The 20,227-nt window shown below is 56.1% G+C and overlaps 1 protein-coding gene across 21 annotated transcripts in view; it reads left to right on the top strand.

Annotated features, from left to right (window-relative positions):
* NCOR2 (nuclear receptor corepressor 2) overlaps positions 1-20,227 on the top strand; it is a 243,161-nt gene that overhangs the window by 107,376 nt on the left and 115,558 nt on the right. For 20 of the 21 annotated variants that reach the window (XM_030821637.1, XM_030821636.1, XM_030821653.1 and 17 more), the window contains 2 exons: positions 4,447-4,503; positions 11,729-11,781. In XM_030821637.1, coding sequence (XP_030677497.1) covers positions 4,447-4,503; positions 11,729-11,781 — 110 coding nt within the window. The remainder of the gene's footprint in view (positions 1-4,446; positions 4,504-11,728; positions 11,782-20,227) is intronic. The other variant, XM_030821647.1, reaches the window with a different exon arrangement.

Genomic DNA, 20,227 nt, shown 5'->3' with positions numbered 1-20,227 from the left:
ACGTGTGTGAGTATGTGCATGCGCCTTGACGTGTGGACATGTGTGTATGTCTTTGCGTGTTCCTAGATCTTGGCATGTGCACTTGGTGACGTGGGTCTGGTGCTCCCGTGCACCCATCTGCATAGGTGACTAAGGACTTGTGCGCCCCAGCCAGCTCCTAGGCTTTTTGGGCGTGGGAGGCCTGGCCACACAGACCCAGAGTTTCTGCAGGAGTGCCATTGCCCGAGTGAGAACCTGCCCGGACCCCCAGTTGCCTGGTGAGAGCCCCTACAGGGGGTGGACGCCACGGTGAGCGGGGCCCCTCATTGGCTTGAGTCCCTAGGTTTTCCTCTCCTCTCAGAGCCAGGTGAGCTTGGGCAGTGGCTTCTCTCAGGCTTGGCCACCTCCCCTGCGGCGTCAGCCCCACCCACCACGATCAGAGCAGAGACCTCGGCCCCCAAAGGCCAGGAACATGGGAGGACGTGCGTGGGGGCAGTCGGGCTTCAGCGGGATTGAGAAAGGCCTGTTTCCCTTCTCCCTCAGGGTGGGGCTGAGTCCCCTGAATTCCAGCCTCCCAGCCGGCAGGTGGCAGCCCAGCCCGAAGCCCTTCTTTGGGCTAGAGCAGTCTCTGAGTTTTGCCACCCTTGGGTGGAGTTGATTCAGCTCTAACAAGTGTGTCCTGGCGTCCCCTGCAAGCTGGGCCTTGGGCCCGCATGGGGAAGATGCAGACGGGAGCTCCTGTTGGAGCACTTGCTGTTTACCAGGAGCCAGTGTCGGGAGGCGGCCCCCAGAGGGGCCGAGGAGATGTGCAGATATCAGCCATGGGAATATTGGGGTTGGGGAATGTTCTAGGTGGGAGAGGTTCAGGTGGGAAGGGTTTGGGATTTTGGCTAGAACTGTGTGGATTGGTGACCTCCTATCCAAGTGTCCTCTCTGAGCCTCAATTTCCCCATCTGTAAAATGGGGTAGCCCTTGCACCCCAGAAACAGGTTACTGGGAGGATTGGCAATCCTGGTTGTGGCTTGGAGAGCAGGGAGACAGGGCCTGCCCTGTCGTCCACCTCTATGGAGGGGGCAGAGAGGCCTCTGTGTCCTTGGAAAGACCAGGCATGTCCGGGATGCGGACTGCTTCCCCTATGGCCCTGGGGAAAGTGCCTGCTGCCCTCAATCCTGTGCTGGGCCCTGCTGGACGATAGCAGTTTGGTGGCCGGCACTGGCCTCTTCTGGTCCTGGTGGAGAGGCGGGGAGGCACTGGGCCAGCTGCAGCGACGTGGAGAGAGGACAGGGTTCTGGGCTGGGACCGGAGAGCCTGCGGGTACAAGAATGCTTTGCCCCAGAGACAGCCTGAGCGAGGGAGCCAGCCCCACCCCATTTCCAGGTATTTAGACCATTCCTGAGCATCCACTGTGAGCCAGACGCTGTCCAGGCACTGTGGGTGCAGCAGAGAACAGAGCAGGCACCTTGCTCCTCATGGAGTCCTCATCAGGGGGAGGTGGCCAGTAAGATAAACCATGGGATGCAGACCCTTACCCCTGACTGCATGTGCTGTGAAGACAGCCAGGTGGGGAAAAGAGTGGTCGAGGGAGGTGGGCCGCCCTGCTGCGGGGGGTCAGGGAAGGCCTCTTTGGGGAGGGGAGGCTGAGTAAAGACATGAGCAAGAGGCAGGCGAGAGCATGTGAAGATGTGGGGAACAGCATTCTAGGCAGGGAACAGCAGGTGCAAAGGCTCAGAGGCAGTAGTGACTTTCAGTGTGCAGGGGACAGTGAGGGGCCAGCAGAGGTCAAGGTCCTGTGAGGGCTGGGACCCTGTTGACCCTGGCGAGGAGTTTGGATTTGGTGCTCAGGATGGCAGGAAGACAGCAGCTGAGGAGGTGAGAGGGAATTTTTGGCATGAGGCTGAATCTGTGGCCTGCATCCACGTTCCCCAGGCATGCCACGTTCTAGAGGGTGTCTCCTCTGCATTTAAAGAGGGAAGGGATGACATGCACGTCACTTTGCTCCCTGTAGAACATCCTTGCAGAAGTCATGGGAGTTTGGTACCCTGGGTGAGTGTGGCCATTTCGTGAATGGGGAGACTGAGGCTAGACAGGAGACTCAGATTGCTGAGGATTAGAGCGCAGTTGACTCCCAGATGTTGGGCAGGTGTGTTGAGAAAGGCCAGCCCATCTTGGGACAGGGCCCCACAGGCCCACCTCCCCAGGAAGCTGACAAGCAGGACCAGAGAAGACCGTGGAGCGGGAACAAACCCAACACTGGGAGCAGGGGATGTGGAGGCAGGAGGTGGAGGAAACACCCCAGAGAGACAGGAGGAGGTGGGGCTCCCTGTGGCTTTGGCAGGTGAAGAAGGGGTCCCCCCTGCTCTCTAGGTGCTAGCTGTGTGGCCATGTAGTTTCTAGTGGCTTGGCGCTTTCCATTGGTATCACTCTTTTAGCTAGATGGAAAGTTGCTGCTGATCCCCACAGATGATACACAAACTCCTATTCATCCCTCAAAACCCAGCCTATATATCCCTCCTGTTACCTTTCTGGGAGAGTGACTTGTGCCCCACTTTCACACATACCTTTCTCTGCCTGAGCATACTAATCTGCTGTTACTGCTCTTAACCAACAGCCATTGTTTGGGTTTATTCCAGGCAGGCGCCAGGTCTTATTCATTCCATGTCTCTCCCTGGGTCCCAGTGTTTGGGAGCTGCCCTGCCCCCATGCCACCCCATACCCAGTCCTTCACTGGGCCTGGCTTAGGGGTTCTCCCATCTTCAGTACCCCAGGGCAGACTCTTCCCTGCTTTGAGGGTGTGACTGGGACATTGACTCTCCGGGTGATGTCTGCCCCCATCCACCGGAAATACTAGTCCCAAGCCTAGGGGTGACCCTGCGTGGGACCTGGCCCTTGGCTTCTTCTGTCCGTGGATCCTGGAGGTCATAAGAAGGGCTTCTTCCCTGTGTTTTGTTTCTGTGCCTCAGTTTCACCATCTGTGAGATGGGGCTACTCCTGTGTGTGCCTCCCATGGCGCTTACGCGTGATTGACATGTTAAGAACACACCGCATGCCCAATGCTTGGCTCATGGCAGGTGCCTGGGGAAGTGACCACCGCTGTAATAGTTCTCCCCTGCTGTTCCGGCCCCCAGCCGCACCTTGAGGCTGCAGGTCTCGGGGTTTCAGCTCAGCGTGAAGGTGGCCAAGAGCATGGCTCTGCTCTTGGTGGGCTGGGCCCTGGGCTCTAGGTTCCAGCTTGAGCCCACCTACATACCTGCTGTCTTTCTCCAGGGGCTGGGGAGGGGGAGTGATGCTGGCCCGCCACGCCCTCCTGTCTCTGCTGCAGCCGGGGAGCCTGGGCACCTCCGCCCTGCGAGGAGATCTTGGCAAAGGCTGCATCAAATTTTTGTTGGCAGCCACATTTCCCAGGGCTTGGGGTCACCTCCCTTTGGCCAATCTGGTTTGGGGTCACTGGGGACAGTTTCAGTATGGTGATGGTGACTTCTGCGGCCTGTCCGCCTAGTCCTTGCCAAATACTGAGTGGCTGCCCCAATGCAGCTGAGTCACAGCAGGGGCTCGCCCACGTGCCAGCCTGTGAACACCCATTTGCCAGCGCACATGCAGTTTAGCCTGGTGCAGGGGGCACCCAAACCCACCCAAATTCTGCCCCTGCCCTCTGCCACAGCCCCCATGAAACCACCTTCAGGAGCCCCTCCGCCCCCCACCTCCCTGTACCCGGCTGGCCTGGGCTGCCCTCCAGGCCTCCTCTGAGTGGACCCTGGTGGTCCCAGGCTGGGGGCTGGTGGGCCTGGCCGAGGCACAATGTCTGCCTTCACACCGAGGGCCGGGGTGGGGGCCGGAGGTCCAGCCCATTGACGGAGCAGCCACCGAGCCCTGAACCACATGTTCCTGTTTTCCTAATAAGTCTCCAGTTGTGAGTGGGGAGGAGGCGGGGAGGCCCCGGGGCAGCCCAGAAATAATCACATGATTGTGAAACACAAGAATCCTAGAAAGGGTATCTCTGAGCGCCTCTATCTCACCCTCCCTCCTCCTCCTCCTCCTCCTTCCCTCGCTGGCTGCACTAGCTCTGAGGTAATTGTAGACAACCCAACCAGCTTCCAGGGCGAGGGAAGGCATCTCAGGGCTGGCAGTGTCGGCCGGGCTGGTGGGGAGCGGTGCCCACGTCGCTGGGCCCTGGGGGAGCGAGGCCTGTGCGCCTGCCGGGGAGCAGGCTTCAGTGGACCCGGCGCATTTGCTAAAATCGAAACTTGGCTGGCTTGCTGGGGCCGCTGTGGGGGTATTGAGGCTCCTCTGTGTTTTTTTCCAGCCTGGGGAGGGCGTGCAGGGGGCCCTGGGCCTACCTCCCCCGTGCTGAGGATCGGCATGCTGGGCTGGGCTGGGCAGGTGCCCGCTGCTCTGGGAAGCCTCTATTTATAATCTGTGTTTTTTTGTTTTTTAAAAAAATTCCTCCTCCTCTTCGCCATCACCCTGCAGAAGAAGGCCGAAGCTGCACATCGGATTCTGGAAGGCCTGGGGCCCCAGGTGGAGCTGGTGAGCTGGGGTGCAGGGTCAGGGGCTGCAGGGAGGGCGGGGGTGGCTGGAGAGGTGGGCAGGGCGGCGGGAGGGCGTGGTGGAGGAGGAAGTCATCTATTGCCAAGGGCTGCCCAGGCGGCGTCCGCGGAGGAGGCAGGAAACCCACCTTCCTGGTGAGAGGATGGCAGATAGCGGGTGGGCGGGCCTGGCTGGGCTGGGTGGGGGTGGGGAGTCTTGGCAGCGAGCGCCTGCGGGGCCACCTGCGCACTCCTGTGCACACCGTGAAGCCCGGCCGCTCGGGCTGTAAGGAGAGTCACACACCTGTAGGCCGGCGCGTTTGCTCCGGCTGAGCGCGGAGAGCCGGTTCTCTGGGTCACACGATCTCGGTCTACTCCCAGGTGCGCCACTTCATGGCGGTGCGACCCTGAGCGGGTCTGTTACCCTCTCTGTGCTTCAGCTTCCTCATCCGTAAAATGGGAATCCTTACAGCACCTATTCCACTGGGTTACAGTGAGGAGGAGCTATGTTAATATTTTTCCAACGTCAGGTGCGGCGACTGCCTTGTAGACAGCAAGTGCTGGGCATTAGCTATGATGATGATGATGATGATGATGATGATGATGGCTGTCACTAGTGTCCTTTTGCTGCGGAAAGATGCCATGTCAGCAGCAGAGCTGGAAAGTAGGCCCCAGGCCTCCTGGAGTCCCTGGGCTGAGGATGGGTGGATGCAGAAGCCCTAGCCCCAGCCCCCAGAGAAGGGGCCACAGCCCCTGCCCGCCCCACAGCCATCCGTGCCCACTGAGCTGGTCAGCATGGACGGCCGTGGTGGGCACTGAAGGCATACTGCTACCCACATGTGTGCCGGATGAGGGAGAGTCTCTGTGTGCATGGTGGGCTGGGGTGTGCGTGTGAGTGCGCCCAGGGTGCAGATAAAGACTTATGCCTTCGGCCATGTGTAGTGGCTCACACCTGTAATCCCAGTGCTATGGGAGGCCAAGGCAGGAGGATTGCATGAAGCCAGGAATTTGAGATCAGCCTGGGCAAAATAGCAAGACCTTGTCTGTGCAAAAAGTTAAAAAATTCACCAGGTTGGTGATGCACACCTGTCGTCCCAGCTACTTGGGAGGCTGAGGCAGGAGGATCGCTTGAGTCCGGGAGTTCAAGGCTGCAGTGAGCTACGATCACATCACTGCACTCCAGCCTGGGCAATAGAGTGAGACCCCGCCTCATAAAAAAACGAAACAGAAGTCTGACACCTTCAGAGCCTCAATCTAAACTCAGCTCCACTGCATGTTTGCCAAGTGGCCTTAGGAAAGGGGCTGACCTCCCAGTACCACAGCGCTCGCTCATCTGGGACAGGCGGAGGCTCTAGGGCCTCCTTCCCGGGTCTTCCCAGGGTTAAAGGCAGTGCTGCCCATTAAAGGCTCACCTAGTGCAGCTCCTGGCCCCTACGAAGCACTCAGTAGTTGTGAACAATTTGGTAATGAGCTGCTCCCCCTGAAGTTTCTGCAGGCTGCTGAGTTTTGCAGTGAGAGCTCCCCGAAGCCCGGGGTCCATCTGTTGAGGCCACTCAGGAACTGCAAGCCCTGGGCTCCCAGGCCCGCTCAGAAGGCAGAAGCAGGGAGGAGATGGCAAGGACTCCTCCAGCTCAGAAGCAGGGCCCAGCTGCCCACCTGGCTGGACTCAGGAACCTCGCCGGGCTCTCCCACCCCTTCAGGGCTCTGCCCCCTCCGGGCACATTCTCGGGCCTGGGCGATCTGGGTGGCGAGCTCTGGCCTGGGGTCGTGCTTCTCTCGGGAAGTGATTTTTGGGGAAGTTTTCAGCAGTAGCAGCTGCTGCTTGCTTGTTTTTTTGTTTTGTAAACAGCTTTATTGAGGTACAATTCACACGCATGCCATTCACCCATTTAAAGTGTACAGTTCAGTGGGTTTTAGTGTATTCACAGATGTGTGCAACTGTCACCACGGTCAATTTTAGAACATTCCATCATCTCAAAAAGCAACCCTTCTGTCTCTATGGATTTGCCTATTCTGGACATTTCCTATAAATGGAATCATGCAATATGTGGTCCTTTGTGTCTGGTTTCTCTCACTCAGCATCATGTTTTCGAGGTTCATCCGTGTCGAGCGTGGGTCGGTCCTTCGTTCCTTTTTGTGGCTGAATCATATTTCACTGTAGGGGTAGGTCACGTGTTGTTTACCCACTCATCAGTCGGTGGACATGAGATTGTTTGCATATTTGGGGTATTGTGAATAAAGTTGCTGTGAACATTAGTGTGCCGTTTCCATGTGAACGTACGTTTTCATTTCTCCTGGGTGTGTACCTAGGCGTGGAATTGCTAGATCCTCTGCTAACCCTATGTTTAGCCCCTTGAGGAACTGCCCAACTGTTTTCCAAAGTGGCCGTACCATTTTACATCCCCACCAGTAAGCTGCCTCTTGCCTCAGTTTCCCCTTTTCTGCCAAATGGGGATGGCAGGCTTGGATGAAGTTCCCAACCATTTCCAGACTTCTGGGTCCTCCCGCTCCCCTTTCCTGACTGGTCCCCGGGGGCCTCCTGGGGGAAAGGGCCTGGTGGCCCCTGGGTCTTAGGGCCCGAGGAACACAGGCGAGGAAGCCCCTGTCTGCAGGAGTCTGTGGGCAGATGGGGGTGGGCAGCTGCTGGTGTCAGAAGCTGTGGAACCAGGGACCTCACAGTGAGTCTTCTCTGGTTCTTTGGAGACAAGGGGACAGGGTTGTCTCCCACTTGGGGATCTCAGAGCAGAGGCTTCCACAGGGCTGATGGCACAGAAGGCTAAGATCTAGTGTCTGGACTCTTGAAGGCCCCTGGCTTGGTGCCAGTCAGTGGGGACAGGGAGGGCGCCTCATAGAGCTGTTGCCATCCCATTTTCTGGATGAGGCTCAGCAAGAGGAGTGCCTTGAGCTCGGCCACACAGCAAGAGATGAGGCGTGGAGGTGTGCTGAGCCCCTAGGGGAGCGGCCGGCCAGTTCTGCACAGATCTGCCAGGCCCGAGTGGCCACAGGCATCCTCCAAGCAGAGGCAGCTGCATGGTGCACCCTCTGCAGGGGCCTGTCTACCACCTGGGTGCCAGAAGCCCGGGCCAGGGACGGCCTGAGGACCCAGGTGCTGTGGGTCACAGAGTCCAGTTCCCAGGGTGTCTTCCGTCAGAAGCTGCAGTTCCAACGCCCCTCCCCTCGGCAGGGACGGATCCCTGTGGCCTCCCTGGAGGAATTTGCATTGGAAAGGATGAAAATAGCACCAGAGGTGCTAACCAGAGGTCTGGGGCACCGAGATGGTGGGGCACGGCCCTTCCAGCCCAGCTGTGGGGACCGGACCAGGCTGGGAGCAGGCGTGGTGGTGGAGGGCGTGCCCAGCAGCCCCGACCTCTCTGCCGCTTTGAGTCATTGCTTCCTTCCTGTTCCAAGGCGTTATTTTAAGAAGCTGGTGTCACCAGCGGGTTGAGGGCTGGGGCTGACGCTTCATTTATTGCCAGCTCAGGCCGCCTGGGACTCTGGCTCTTCCTGGTGGCCCTGCTGGCTGGCTCAAAGCCCGAGGGGGGCCGCCTCCTCCCTGGCCCCTGCTGGCTTTCTTAGTCACCACCGTGCCTCATCTCTGCCTGGGCCCTGCGTCTGGCACCTGCTCCCCTTTGCCCTCTTTCTGCCCTCTGAGTGGCTGTGCCTCTGATTTTAGAGGAGATGAAGGCTGAGCAAGAGAGAGCTGGACCTTGGGGCCTCCTGGGTGCCGCCCCCACCGCCCCAGGCTCCGCACTCATTTAGGCCTCGATTCCCTCACTGGTGTGCATCCCTCCAGGGGTTATTTCTCCCGGGAGGATAAGGCCTGGGGGTGAGGGACAGGGGCCAGCCATGCCCCCCGGCCTGTGTGGCTGTGGAGGTGCCTCATGGCCCCACGTGGGAACCCTGGCTAGCCTGGGCTGGGGAGCTGCCAGGTCTTTGTGCAGCCCCCTCTACAGAGGGTGAGGGGGATGTTGGGGAGTCCCCTCGGGCCCTGTGTCCCCTCAGCAATGCACCTGCCAGGACATGTCACTGTCCCTCCCTCCCCCCACTCCCTTCTGGGCTTTCCAAGATGGCTGTCCTCAGCCTGTTGCCATGGCGGCGCACAGCATTCCAGGCAGCTCTGGGCCCAGAGCCTCCCCTGGGCTCCTGGGGTTCAGTGGCCTTGGGGAGTGGCTGGTGAGTGCCTCCCAGGGGGCCAGCTCCTGTTTAGAGGCAGCAGCACCCCACAGTATCCTCAGTCCTTCGGGGCCTTCGCCTTGCGGGCCCCTCACCAATGGCCACCTTGAGAGAAGCAGGGTCTGTGTCCCTGTCTACAGGGCAGGGGAGGAGGCCACCAAGTGGAAGTGGCCTCCCTCCCCTGTGGCTTCGGTGGGTTGGAGGCTGACCGGGCTCCTGCTGCCCCTGGGAGCCGGTCCTGCGTTTCTGCACCCGCCCTGTGCCGTAGAAGCACTGTCCCCTCTGCCCACCTCTCCCTCCCAGGGTTGTGTGCTGTGGGCTTCCAGCCCCTTTCTGGCCCCCTTCGGCTGTTTGCTATCTTTAAAACCAAAACAAGACAAACACCAAATTTCACCAAGTCTGAAATTTTCTGGGGTATCCAAAATTTCCGTGAAGTAGGTCCTCTTTGACCTACACCCATGTTCCAGATGAGAAAACTGAGGCCGGAGTGTTGAGGGCACTTGTCCAAGCTCACAGCTAGTGAGGGAGGAGCCACCATTTAAATTGGGGCCTATCTGTTTCCAAAACCCTAACCTTTAAGTGATGTCCGCTTGCACCTGGCCTACATTTGATTGGCATGTGGGGAACATAAAGGAGCCAGTGTGGTTGCCCGGGTTACAGCGTGGGCATCTTCACAGGGCCCCTGCCATTCCTGGGACGAGGACTCGTACCCTCTGCAGGGATGCTGCACCGCACCCCTTCCCTCCACTGGGAAGTTCTGCATGAGTCTGACCGTGGGCTCTCTTGTTCCTCTGCCCACTTCTCCCTCTTGTTCAAACTTCCAGGGTCAGGGTGGGGAAACTGCCCTCTCTTCAGGGTTGAGAACCTTGGGAGGGGAGCCTGACCCGGCATGGGGAGAAATGGCCCATGGCAGCTGCAGGATGACATCTCTGTCCCCAGGAGAGTAGCTGAGCAGGAGCCTGGAATTGCCCGAGCCCAGTGGTGAATTCCCTAGCAGGGGATCTGGGGCTACAGGGAGAAAGGCCACATTGTCACCAGCCAAGACTGTCTGTGAGGCTCTGCAGAGCTGTAGAGGCCCTTCCCTGGGGATGGGTGGGCTGGGGTCTGGGTGTCCCCCTCTGCCGGCGTCATCAGGAGGTGTGTTCAGCTCTATCCCCAGGGAAGAGACTTGTGTGTCCCTTCTGTCGCTGCAGCCCTGCCCTGAGGCTGCAGAACTCCACATCTCCATCCTTCCCTGTTCCACCTGATCACTCACACTCTGTACCTGATCTTCCCACCATAGTCACCCATGGCCACCCTGGGAGGCTCCTCCTGTGTGCATGGGTGTGTGAGAGGGAGAGGGACAGGAAGAGAGGGAGATAGACAGACAGAAAGACATACACACACACAGACTCAGGCAGAGAGGGGAGCAGACTCCTTCCTCCAGCACTGGAGCTGAGAGGCGGGCTGTCATTCAGGCTCATCTCTTACCAGCTGTGGGCAAATGTTGTAACCTCTTAAGGACTCCATTTTCCTATCTGTACAGTGGGGCATGATTGTATCAGTTACACAGTATGATTACATGGCTACTGCTGGGGAACAAAGCAGCCCCACATTTAGAGGCTTGAAGCAGCAACTGTTTACTGTTTCTCACCAGTCTGGAAGGCAGCTGAGCATTTCTGCTGGTGTGGGCTCAGCTCTTGCACCTCCGTGGCCAGCGAGGGAGCCGGGGGGCCGGTGTTGTAGCTCATCCCAGGCTGGGTGGCACCACTCTGCTCCTTGCCTCTCTGCCCGCTTCCTGCAGGTCAGGCTAGGCTCAGTCTTTTGACAGAAACAGCAGAAATGCGAACTGTCATCTTCAAGCCTCTGCTTTTTCTAAGTCTGTGGCGGTTCCACTGGCCATAGCAAGGTCATGGGTGGTTACAGGGAGGCGTGAAAGGTGGCGGCAATGTGACTGACACCTCTGGGCACTTCAGCCTGCAGGTGCCAGCCTCAGAGCTTGGCATGCACTGTCTCGTTTGATCTTCACAAAATCCTATGAGTTTAACCCCATTTTATAGATGAGGAGAAACGGAGGCACAGATGGGTTAAGTAACTTCCCAGGGAGACCCAGCTAGAAAGCATCAGAACCGGGACTTGAACCCAGGCTGTGCCCTTGGTTGCTAAGCAAGGTTCTTCCATCTGGGAGGGGACATGTGGCAGCTGGCTTGGTCCCTGCACCATCACAGATGCTGCGGTGCTTTCTGCGTCTCCTGGTGCGCTCTTTGAAGCCCTGTGCCTGCTCCATGTGGGCCCTGCCTCCCTTTCTCACTGCTGTATGGGATTTGTGATGTAACCAAGTCCTGATCTCCTTAGCTGCTCTGCTGGTGGTGGACGGCTAGCTTGCTTCTCACTGGCTGCTGTGAGCAGCGCTGTAGGAACATCCTAGCGCCCGTCTCCTGGTGGAACACAGTAGGCATCTGCAGGAGCACGGGGGTCGGAAGCGGGGCCATCGGTGTTCGTTACCAGGTGGTGGCTGCTGTCTCTCTGGGGGATGTGTGCCCATGCACCATGCTCCCACCAGCTATGTGCCAGCCTTCTTGTCACCCCAGACCTCACCAACACTTGGCATTATTCAACGTTTTTGTCTTTTGCTTGTCAGTGGGGGCGGAGTGGTATCTTGCAGCGTTGGGTCGCGCGTTTCCATGGTGAGCTGGGAAGCCAAGCGGCTTTCCACATTTGGTTCCAGGGCCAACCTCTGGGGTGTGTGTGGGTTTGTCCTGGTGTGCTCTGGGCTGTGGCCCCTTCCAGGCCAGCGCTGCTAAATGCCCCACAGAGCAGCCATGACGACCTTGGTTGGGGGTGGTCACAGTACCCACAGCTGTTTCCAAGGAACCAGTTTCAGCCTATTCCTGGCTGGGGCTGCGTGCCGGGTCCACGTGCTGGGTCCCTGTGTTCTGTTTCATGCCTGCCTGCGGCTGAGCCCTCACCTGGAGGATGGCTCCTCCGTGCCAGGGCTGGGGCTCCTACCGGTGGGCTCTGCAGTAGCCAGTGGCCAGCTGGGCTCTGACGCGCTTCTCTCTCTCCCTTTGCAGCCGTTGTACAACCAGCCCTCCGACACCCGGCAGTATCATGAGAACATCAAAATGTGAGTGCTCGTGGGCAGACGTGCAGACACGCGGGGGCAGGGTGGGTGAGTAGGCTCTCAGCGGCCTGCATGGGATGTGGGGCGTGGGCTCTCTGTTCCCATCAGGGGCTCCCAGCCAGGGCCGGGTGCTCCCGGAGGGGACAGGAGACAGTCCTAGGTGGCGCCTGGGGTGGGGGCGGGAGCAGAGAGAATGTCCCCCTTGGGTTTCGGGAGACAGGCCTGGGTTTGGGAGGGCAGGCGAGGGAGCTGCTGGTGCACAGGTGGGTCTGGAGAGACAGAGATCAGAGGTCTCAGGCTGTACATCTGCATCCTGTTTGAGCAGGAGGGAGCTGTTGCGGGCAGAAGGCAGCCGGCTTGGAGATGGGGAGTGGCCCCAGGGCAGGCGGGGGCCCGGTGTTTTGGGCTCTGGCATAAGCATGTTTGGGAGTCACCTGGCGTCTGCACAGAGAGGTCCCTCTGGCACAGCCCACTATGGGGCAGATCAGAGCACTCATCCAGGCCATGAGGCTTTGGAGGTGGCCAATGTGATGTATTCTAACGATAGGGGCCTTTCCCCAGACCGATGCTAGGAGGGAAGAAAATGTCAATTAAGTGCCACATGCCGTTGGGTGGGGCAGTGCTGGAGGCTGGTAGCATTGTATCTTCAAGAGGGGTACAAGGCATTGGAGGTGTGGCAGCTGGAAGGGGGCTGGCTTTTTCTTGGGATGCATTAACGGGAGCATAGACTGTTGGGCTGAGGAGGGCATGTTATCTCATGTTAGTGCCCAGGAACTCAAAAGGTAAAAGGGGCTGCAGATCTTGCCCCTTGAGGAACATGTGGCCGTGTGGTGGGCTGGTTGTGGTGAGACTCTTCGGGATCATAGCTGTTGAATGTTCAAGGTTCATCATGGTGAGAGGGTACAGGCGTTTGAGTGTGGCTGCAAAGGGAGGTGTTTAGCTGATTCAGTGGGTAGTTCAGCCTGGTCTGATTGTTCCCGCGTTCCTGGGATGGAACTAGAGTGTATATGCAGTGGTGAGCTCCCCGTTCCTGAAAGCATGCAAACCTCCCAGTGTTTTCACGCATCTGCTGGTGCTGGACTAGTCGATGGGGAGATCGCTGCTGTTGTAGTCTCCAGAGTTGCGCAACTGGTCCGAGCTCAGGTGATCCACTTGGCCACCCTCCTGCAGCATCTGCTCATTGTTGCAGCAGCCTAGAAAATCCCTCCTTGCTAGTTGAGGCCCTTGGCCTTCTCGGATTCAGGAGAGTGGTTGCACCACTCTACTCCAGCCTGAGCGACAGAGCAAAACCCTGTTTCTTAAAAAAAAAAAAAAAAAAAAAAGAAAAAGAAAAAGAAAATACCAGCAAATCTAAAGTACTATGCTCACATAACTATCTTACGTTCTTTATGCCTTCATATACCTAGTTATGATTTTTCTTTTTGACATAATAATTTTTGATAGCCATATTATTATACTGACGATTTTACATAGGTTTTTTCACTTAGAGTGAGTGATATTTTAAGCTGAATACTGTGGTTGATTTCAGGTAATAAAGAAAGCCATAGAATCTAAACAAAAGAGGAGCAAGATACTCATATAGATAATACCAGCAAATAGATATTGCTTCATCTTTGTCTAAGTAGAATAAAACTATAAGCATATTAAAGCCAGTGCTGTATTTGACATCCCATAATCTTCATCAGAGAATGGCTGTGGTCTATTAAAGTACATTTTGACTAAATACGTAACCACCTCACTGAATTTGTTCCAGATTAAATCACAAACCAACATGTTTATATTTAAAACAAATAGATGTGCTGGGCACGGTGGCTCATGCCTGTAATCCCCGCACTTTGGAAGGCCGAGGCAGGCAGATAACTTGAGGTCAGGAGTTCGAGACCAGCCTGGCCAACATGGTGAAACCCCACTCTACTAAAAATACAAAAATTAGCCGGCTGTGGTGGTGTGTACCTGTAGTCCCAGCTACTCGGGAGGCTGAGGCAGGAGAATTGCTTGAACCTGGAAGATGGAGGTTGCAGTGAGCCGAGATCACGCCACTGCACTCCAGCCTGGGTAACAGAGCAAGACTCTGTCTCAAAAAAATATATATGTAATATAAAACAAATAGATGAATAATTAAGATTTCCTACACTGTAAGTAGTCAATTTCTGTTAGAAAAACGTTTGTGTGTAAATTATTGGAACTGATTTGTCCTAATAATTTTAGTTTTTTGGATATTTTCTACTAAAATTATCATCCCTTCTATTTTTTAGATTTCAATGTGGTTATCATTAAATTTCATTGTGCAGTCATTCATTTTTTTAAAATTCTATGACTCTGGTAAGTGGGGTGATGGGAGAGAAAATGAGGGGATGACATTAGCCAGAGAGGTCAGGGCAGGCCATGATAGTTAAGGAGACCCTTGGAGGCTGAGCAGCAGCTGGCTGTGTGGACCTCTGCGGAGTGTCCCAGACAGGTGGAACAGGAGGTACAAAGGCCTCCCTGAGCTGGCAGGGGTCACAGAGAAGGCTGGCATGGCCCGAGGAGGTAGGTAGGCGAGGGAGAGGAGGGCACGGGCCAGGTCACGGGGGGCTGGTAAGGAGTTACGGTTTTATTATCTGTTGGAATAATAATGATGAAGTTTATAATAGTGATGAAGTTTATCCCAGGAAGCAATGTGATCAGATTTTTGTTTTAAAAGTTCACTTTGGTGGCCGCAGGGAGAAAGGACGTGGGGGTAGGGACAAGAATACCATGGGAAGGCCCCTGCAGGAGCTGCTGAGGTAGGTAGTGAGCACCCCGTCACTGGGAGGTATGCAAGCTGAGGGTGCATAATGTTCAGGAAATCTGCAGTGCCCAGGAAGCTGCCCTCGGCAGCCTCTGCACCCTGCACTCCTTGCAGGCTCTGATGTTTTGTGACTGTGCTCATGCTAGACTGCAGAAACTGTCTCGTGTCCAGTGCTGGGACATGGGAAGGGAGGCCCCGTGCAGGCCCCGTCCCACCACGTGGCTGGACACAGGGACCTCAAGTGGGACCGCAGCTCGTCCTGGCTGTTTGACTAGCTGTGTGTCCCTGTGGGAAGTCTCTTGCCGTCCAGGGCTCAGTTTCAGACGCGCTCACTGAGGTCAGTGCTCAGCACATGGAGCACATACTGGGTTTTTGGTTCTTCTTTCTTTTGTCTACAGAGACCCAGACTCATTCATTCATTCAACAAATATTTACTGAGCATCTACTACATGCCAGGCACTGTTCTGGGCCTCCAGGGGATAGGAGTAAACGAGGCCCGACATTCTAGTAGGGGAGGCTGATAAGAATAAATACATTGTGATAAGTGACTGCCGCCATGGGACATGATGATGATCCAGCTGGGGTCAGGTGGGGCTCCCAGCTTTCCCCAGAGCAGCCTCCCCCGTGCTCACGGCCTCCTCACCCCCGCTGCTGTCATTGCTTCGAGGTGGGAGGTCGTTCCCTCCCCAGAGACCTTGCCCCGTCACTTTAATTTCTCTGTGTCTGCATGCTGGGGCCGCGGAGTGAAAGTTAATTTCACGCTTGACTTCCTGCTGCACAGACGATTTCGGACGCGTTGGAGTCGCCCGTAGCCGCCTCCGCTGCCCTCCCACTGCCGCCCTCCCACCGCCACCTGCTTCGGGCACTGTTGGTGTCCCCTGCTGCAGGAGGGAGCGCTCAGACCACCGGGGCGGGGCTGGGGCAGGGCCGGGGCAGCCACAGAGAGGCAGGGGCAGCCGCAGAGGGGCAGGAGATGGGGGCTCCATCGAGGGATGGGCCCCCCCCGGGCAGGACCCTCCAGGAATTCCCGGGCATCTGTGGAGCCCGCGTGGGATGTGGTGAAAGCGCGTGGGACCTGGAGATGAGCAGTAGCCGGCGCTGAGGTGCGTTCTGCCTCTGCCTGCCCGGGGGTTGCCCTGGTTCACCGGCCCCCTCAGGCCTGGGAGCCTGCTGGTTTCTTCTGTTGCTCGCTTTTCTTTTTTCGCAGCCTGATTTCTTCCCTCCTGCTGCCTCATTTGGGGGTCGGCTGATGGGAACTGTCAGACCCAGGGCTGTGCAGGTGGAAAGGGGGATCAGTCAGAACCCAGGTTACTCTAAGCAGGTCTCTGTGGTCTCCCTCAGAGACATCAGATGACTCCCCCAGGGTCACACAGACAAATTCCTAGACCAGTCCTAACTGCACATCCAGCCGACTTCCTCTCCTGGGTCTCTGCTCCAGGCCCTGCCCCTCCCTAGCTGGGTGACCTTAGACAAATCACATCACATTGCTTGGCACTGTCACAGCTTTTGGTTGGCACTCAGTGATCAGGAGGTTCAGACCATCACCCCAACCCGCAGTCTCTTCCCAAGGTATCCGGGCCCTGCATGGCTGCCTCCCTCTTCCTCTCCCCTGCAGCTAGGGTCAGGCTCTCCCCAAGCACCCCTTCTGCCCTCTCCAGATTCACTATCGCTGCCTGCCTCCCTAGAACCCAGGGCTCTGCTCATTTTCTTCTTCCAACCCCATTCCTCTGCTTCTCTCAGGCCTCAGCTCAAACCTCCCTTCCTCCAGGAAGCCTCCCCTGATTGCCCCAAGCTTTCCTTTTCCAGTACCCCATAAACCCCAGGACCAGTCCCAGCCAGGGTCCAACCGGACTCCCCTGGAACACTGTCATAATTCCTGCCTCCTTATCCTGTCCTCCTACGTCCTGCTTCTCCTCTCCAGTGCCCTGGCAGATGGCAAGACTAGGTTTCCTTATAGGGTGTGTGTTTTTAAACCCTGACTTCTTTGCACCCCATGAATGCCTCTACCAGCAAACTCATCACATACTGCTTAGCCCATGCCTCCAGAGCCCTCCTACAGACTGTGGTCCTTACGTTTGCCGGACAGAAGCTCAGCAGAAAAGATTTGTCTGCAGTAAGCTATTTGCGTCTTCATTGCCTAAACACTGCTTGGAACAAAATAAACACTTGAAAAAACGTTTGCCAGAGGAATGTTGAACACGTGGGCATCATAAACCAGGAGTCCCCCAGGTGGCTGCCTCCAGGAGCGGGAAGGAATGTTTGAGTGAGAAGCGCTGGTGTGAGGCAATAGGGAGTGGTAGGGGCTGAGGAACGGGGAGCTCGGCGACCTTTGAAAGGTCAGCCAAGCCTCAGTTTCCCAGCCTGTGGCCATGAAGGGGTGTGGCCCGATGGCCCGATGTTTTCAAGAGAAGCTTTAGGCTTGGCTTTTTGTGGAACAGCCTCTGGTTTTCAGTGCTGGCAGTGAATTTAGGATTTTAGAAAGCACCAGTCAGGTGCGGTGGCTCACGCCTGTTATCCCAGCACTTTGGGAGGCTGAGGCGGGCAGATAACCACGAGGTCAGGAGTTCAAGACCAGCCTGGCCAATATAGCGAAACCCCGTCTCTACTAAAAATACAAAAATTAGCCGGGCGCGGTGACACGTGCCTATAGTCCCAGCTACTCAGGAGACTGAGGCAGGAGAATCACTTGAACCCGGGAGGCAGAAGTTGCAGTGAGCCGAGATTGCGCCACTGCACTCCAGCCTAGGTGACAGAGCAAGCGACTCCATCTCAAAAAAATAAAAAGTAAAAAAAAAAAAATAAAGCACCACAGCCCAACACAACACCCTCGGAGGCTGTCTCTGGCCTGTGCACTGAGCAATTTGCAACCTGCGGACTTGACATGTGTTTGCAAACTTGACATGTGTCCTCTTGCATGGTACGTGGATGTCTCTGGGTGGCAGGCAGTGTCCTTGCTTTGGGAGGAAACCTGGATCAGCCAGGGAGGATTCACACCCTCAGCTGCTGCCCATCGGTGGTGAACAGACGGCTGCATGCACATCACCATCACCCCGAGGCCTCACGCTCACCGCATCGTTTTCCAGCTGCAGTGACGGCACCGCGGTTTGTGGAAGATCACACGCTGGACTAGCTTCTCAGCGCTGCCTTAACACTTGGCCATGACCGGGGCGGCTAAAAATGGCAGGAACTTTCTTCTCTCACAGTACTGGAGGCCAGCAGTTGGAAATCAAGGTGCTGCAGGGCCACGCTCTCTGGAAGGCTCCAGGGGAGGCTGCTTCCTTGCCAGTTCCAGCTCCTGGCGGCTGCCGGCCTCCTTGGCGTTCCTTGGCTGGGAGATGCGTCACTCCTGTCTTTCGTATTCGCGTGGCGTTCTTCCCGTGTCTGTTCGCGTCATCTCCCCTCCGTGTGTGTCTGTCTCTTTGTCCAAATTTCCCCTTTTCATAAGTCATTGGATTAGAGCCCACCCCAGTGACCTCATTCTAACTTGCTTCTCGCTCTAAAGACCCTGTTTCCAAATGAGATCATGTTTTGAGGTGCTGGGGCTTAGGACTTTACACATATCAGTTTTTTTTTGAGGGGGGTTTGGGGGTGACATTCCCACCTGTACTAGGCAGTGTACCACCTGCAAACCCCAAAGTCAATTTTGTATGGTCCTCACCACAGTGTTTCAAAGTGGATTCTATCTCTCTTCTTTTGTGGGAAGGCGGGACTATTTATTTTGAAGTAGCTAGATTGTACGTTGTACAACAGAAGAGTTGCAAATACACTCCAGAGAGTTCCCACACACACGTCACCTGGCACCCCTCATGTGGACAGCTTATATAACAGCAGAGATACACTTACCACAACTGGGGCCTGCCATGGTGGCCCACGCCTGTCATCCCAGCACTTTGGGAGGCCGAGGTGGGAGGATCACTTGAGGCTAGGAGTTGGCGATGAGCTGGGCAACAAAGCAAGACCTCATCTCAACCAAAAAATAAATTAGCCAAGTATGGTGGCATGTATCTGTAGTTCCAGCTACTCAGGAGGCTAAGGCAGGAGGATTGCTTGAGCCCAGGAGTTCGAGGATGCAGTGAGCCATGATCGAGCCACTGCACTCCCGCCTGGGAGACACAGCAAGACCCTGTCTCTAAAAACAAAAATCAAAACAAAACAAAACAAAATACTGAGAAAGAAATAGCGGCACATGACCCTCCACTAAACTACCAGCTGTCTTTGCATTTTCACCGTCTCCCCACCAACGTCTGTTTTCTGGTCCAGGATCTGATTCAGGTTCTCACGTGACATTTGTGCTCGTGTCTCCTTAGTCTCCAGCCCGTGACGGCTTCTCAGCCTTGCCTTGTTTTTCACAACCCCAGCACTTTTGAAGATCACTGGTCATGGCTTTCTTTGGCAGGTGTTTCCTCCTGGTAAGACTGGGATGGTGGGTTTTGGGGAAGACCAGAGAGAGGTAAGGGGGCTGCGTGATGCCCACATGATAGGGGGCTCTGCCCTAGGTCTCCCCTGTTGCCTTAGAGTTATCCCTCCTTTGCTCTGTTCTTTACTAGGGAGTCACCAAGTCTCACCCGTCTTCCAGGGGAGGGGAGTTAAGCTCCGCCTCCTGGAGGGAGGAATATAGATTTGCGGAGCCACCGCCATGATTCATACATACTTGCGGGGAGATTCTTTGAGACTGTGCAAATTTCCTGTTGCTCCTTAAAATTTTGCCAACCAATTTAGCATTCATCCCCGGATCTTGCCGGCGGCGGTTGGGTGATTACTGCGTTCTAATGACGATTTTCTGTTTCCCTCATTTCTTGGACATTTATTCATTGGAACTCTAGAATAAAGATCTGTCCCTTCTCCTCCATGTATTGATGTATTGAATCATTTGTTGATAATCACATGGACTCGTGGGGATTTGTTTTATTCCTGGGACGCTAATCTAGTCCCAAGGTTCTTTCTGTTGTCACATTGTTCTAGCTCTGGCAGCTGGAAACCTTCAGGCTGGGTTCTGTGTCCTTTTGACTTTTGTTTTCTTTTGTTTTTGGCAATTCTTGACTTAAAGGCACTCTGGGCTCTTCTTGCATACTTCCTGGCTGAGCACTGGAATCAGCCATGGCCCGGGCAGCGCGGTTTCTGGGATTGGAGGATGGCCTTCGCCGAGATCTGGGTGCTGCTGTGCTCATGGCCCCTGGGCCCTCACTGCTTCTCGGCCTTCACAGCTGTCTTTTGCATAAAAGACCAAACCCTTTGCCATGTCGAAACTCACAGGACCCTGCAGGACTGGCCCTGCCAGTCCTGCTCACAGCCCCTCCTCCGTCCTCTCTACCCCTCCCCAGCACTGTCCAGCCACAGCGCCTTCTTCCTCTGTCTGTGCTTCCGATACGCAGAGTTTGTTCCTGTCTCCTGCGGGGCCCTCCAGCTGGAGTTCCCTTCCTTCTGGATCTTCCCAGAGCTGGGTTCTTCTCATGACGTAGATCCCAGCTCAAGGCCATCCTCTCTGGGAGACCTTTCTGCACCATGGAATCTAAAATAGCCCCTCACACCCCGTCCCCCAGCACTCACTAGCCCACCACTCTATTTAAGTTCCCAAATCCAGGATTATCGTGGTCACTTGCTTATTGTCAGTGTCATCTCTATGGGAGCACTCAACTGTGTCTTGCTCCCTGCTGCGTCCCCAGCACCTAGAACAGTGCC

This window comes from Nomascus leucogenys, chromosome 10 (assembly GCF_006542625.1).
Source record: "Nomascus leucogenys isolate Asia chromosome 10, Asia_NLE_v1, whole genome shotgun sequence".
Lineage (NCBI taxonomy): Eukaryota > Metazoa > Chordata > Mammalia > Primates > Hylobatidae > Nomascus > Nomascus leucogenys.
This window is presented reverse-complemented; position numbering and strand designations above follow the sequence as displayed.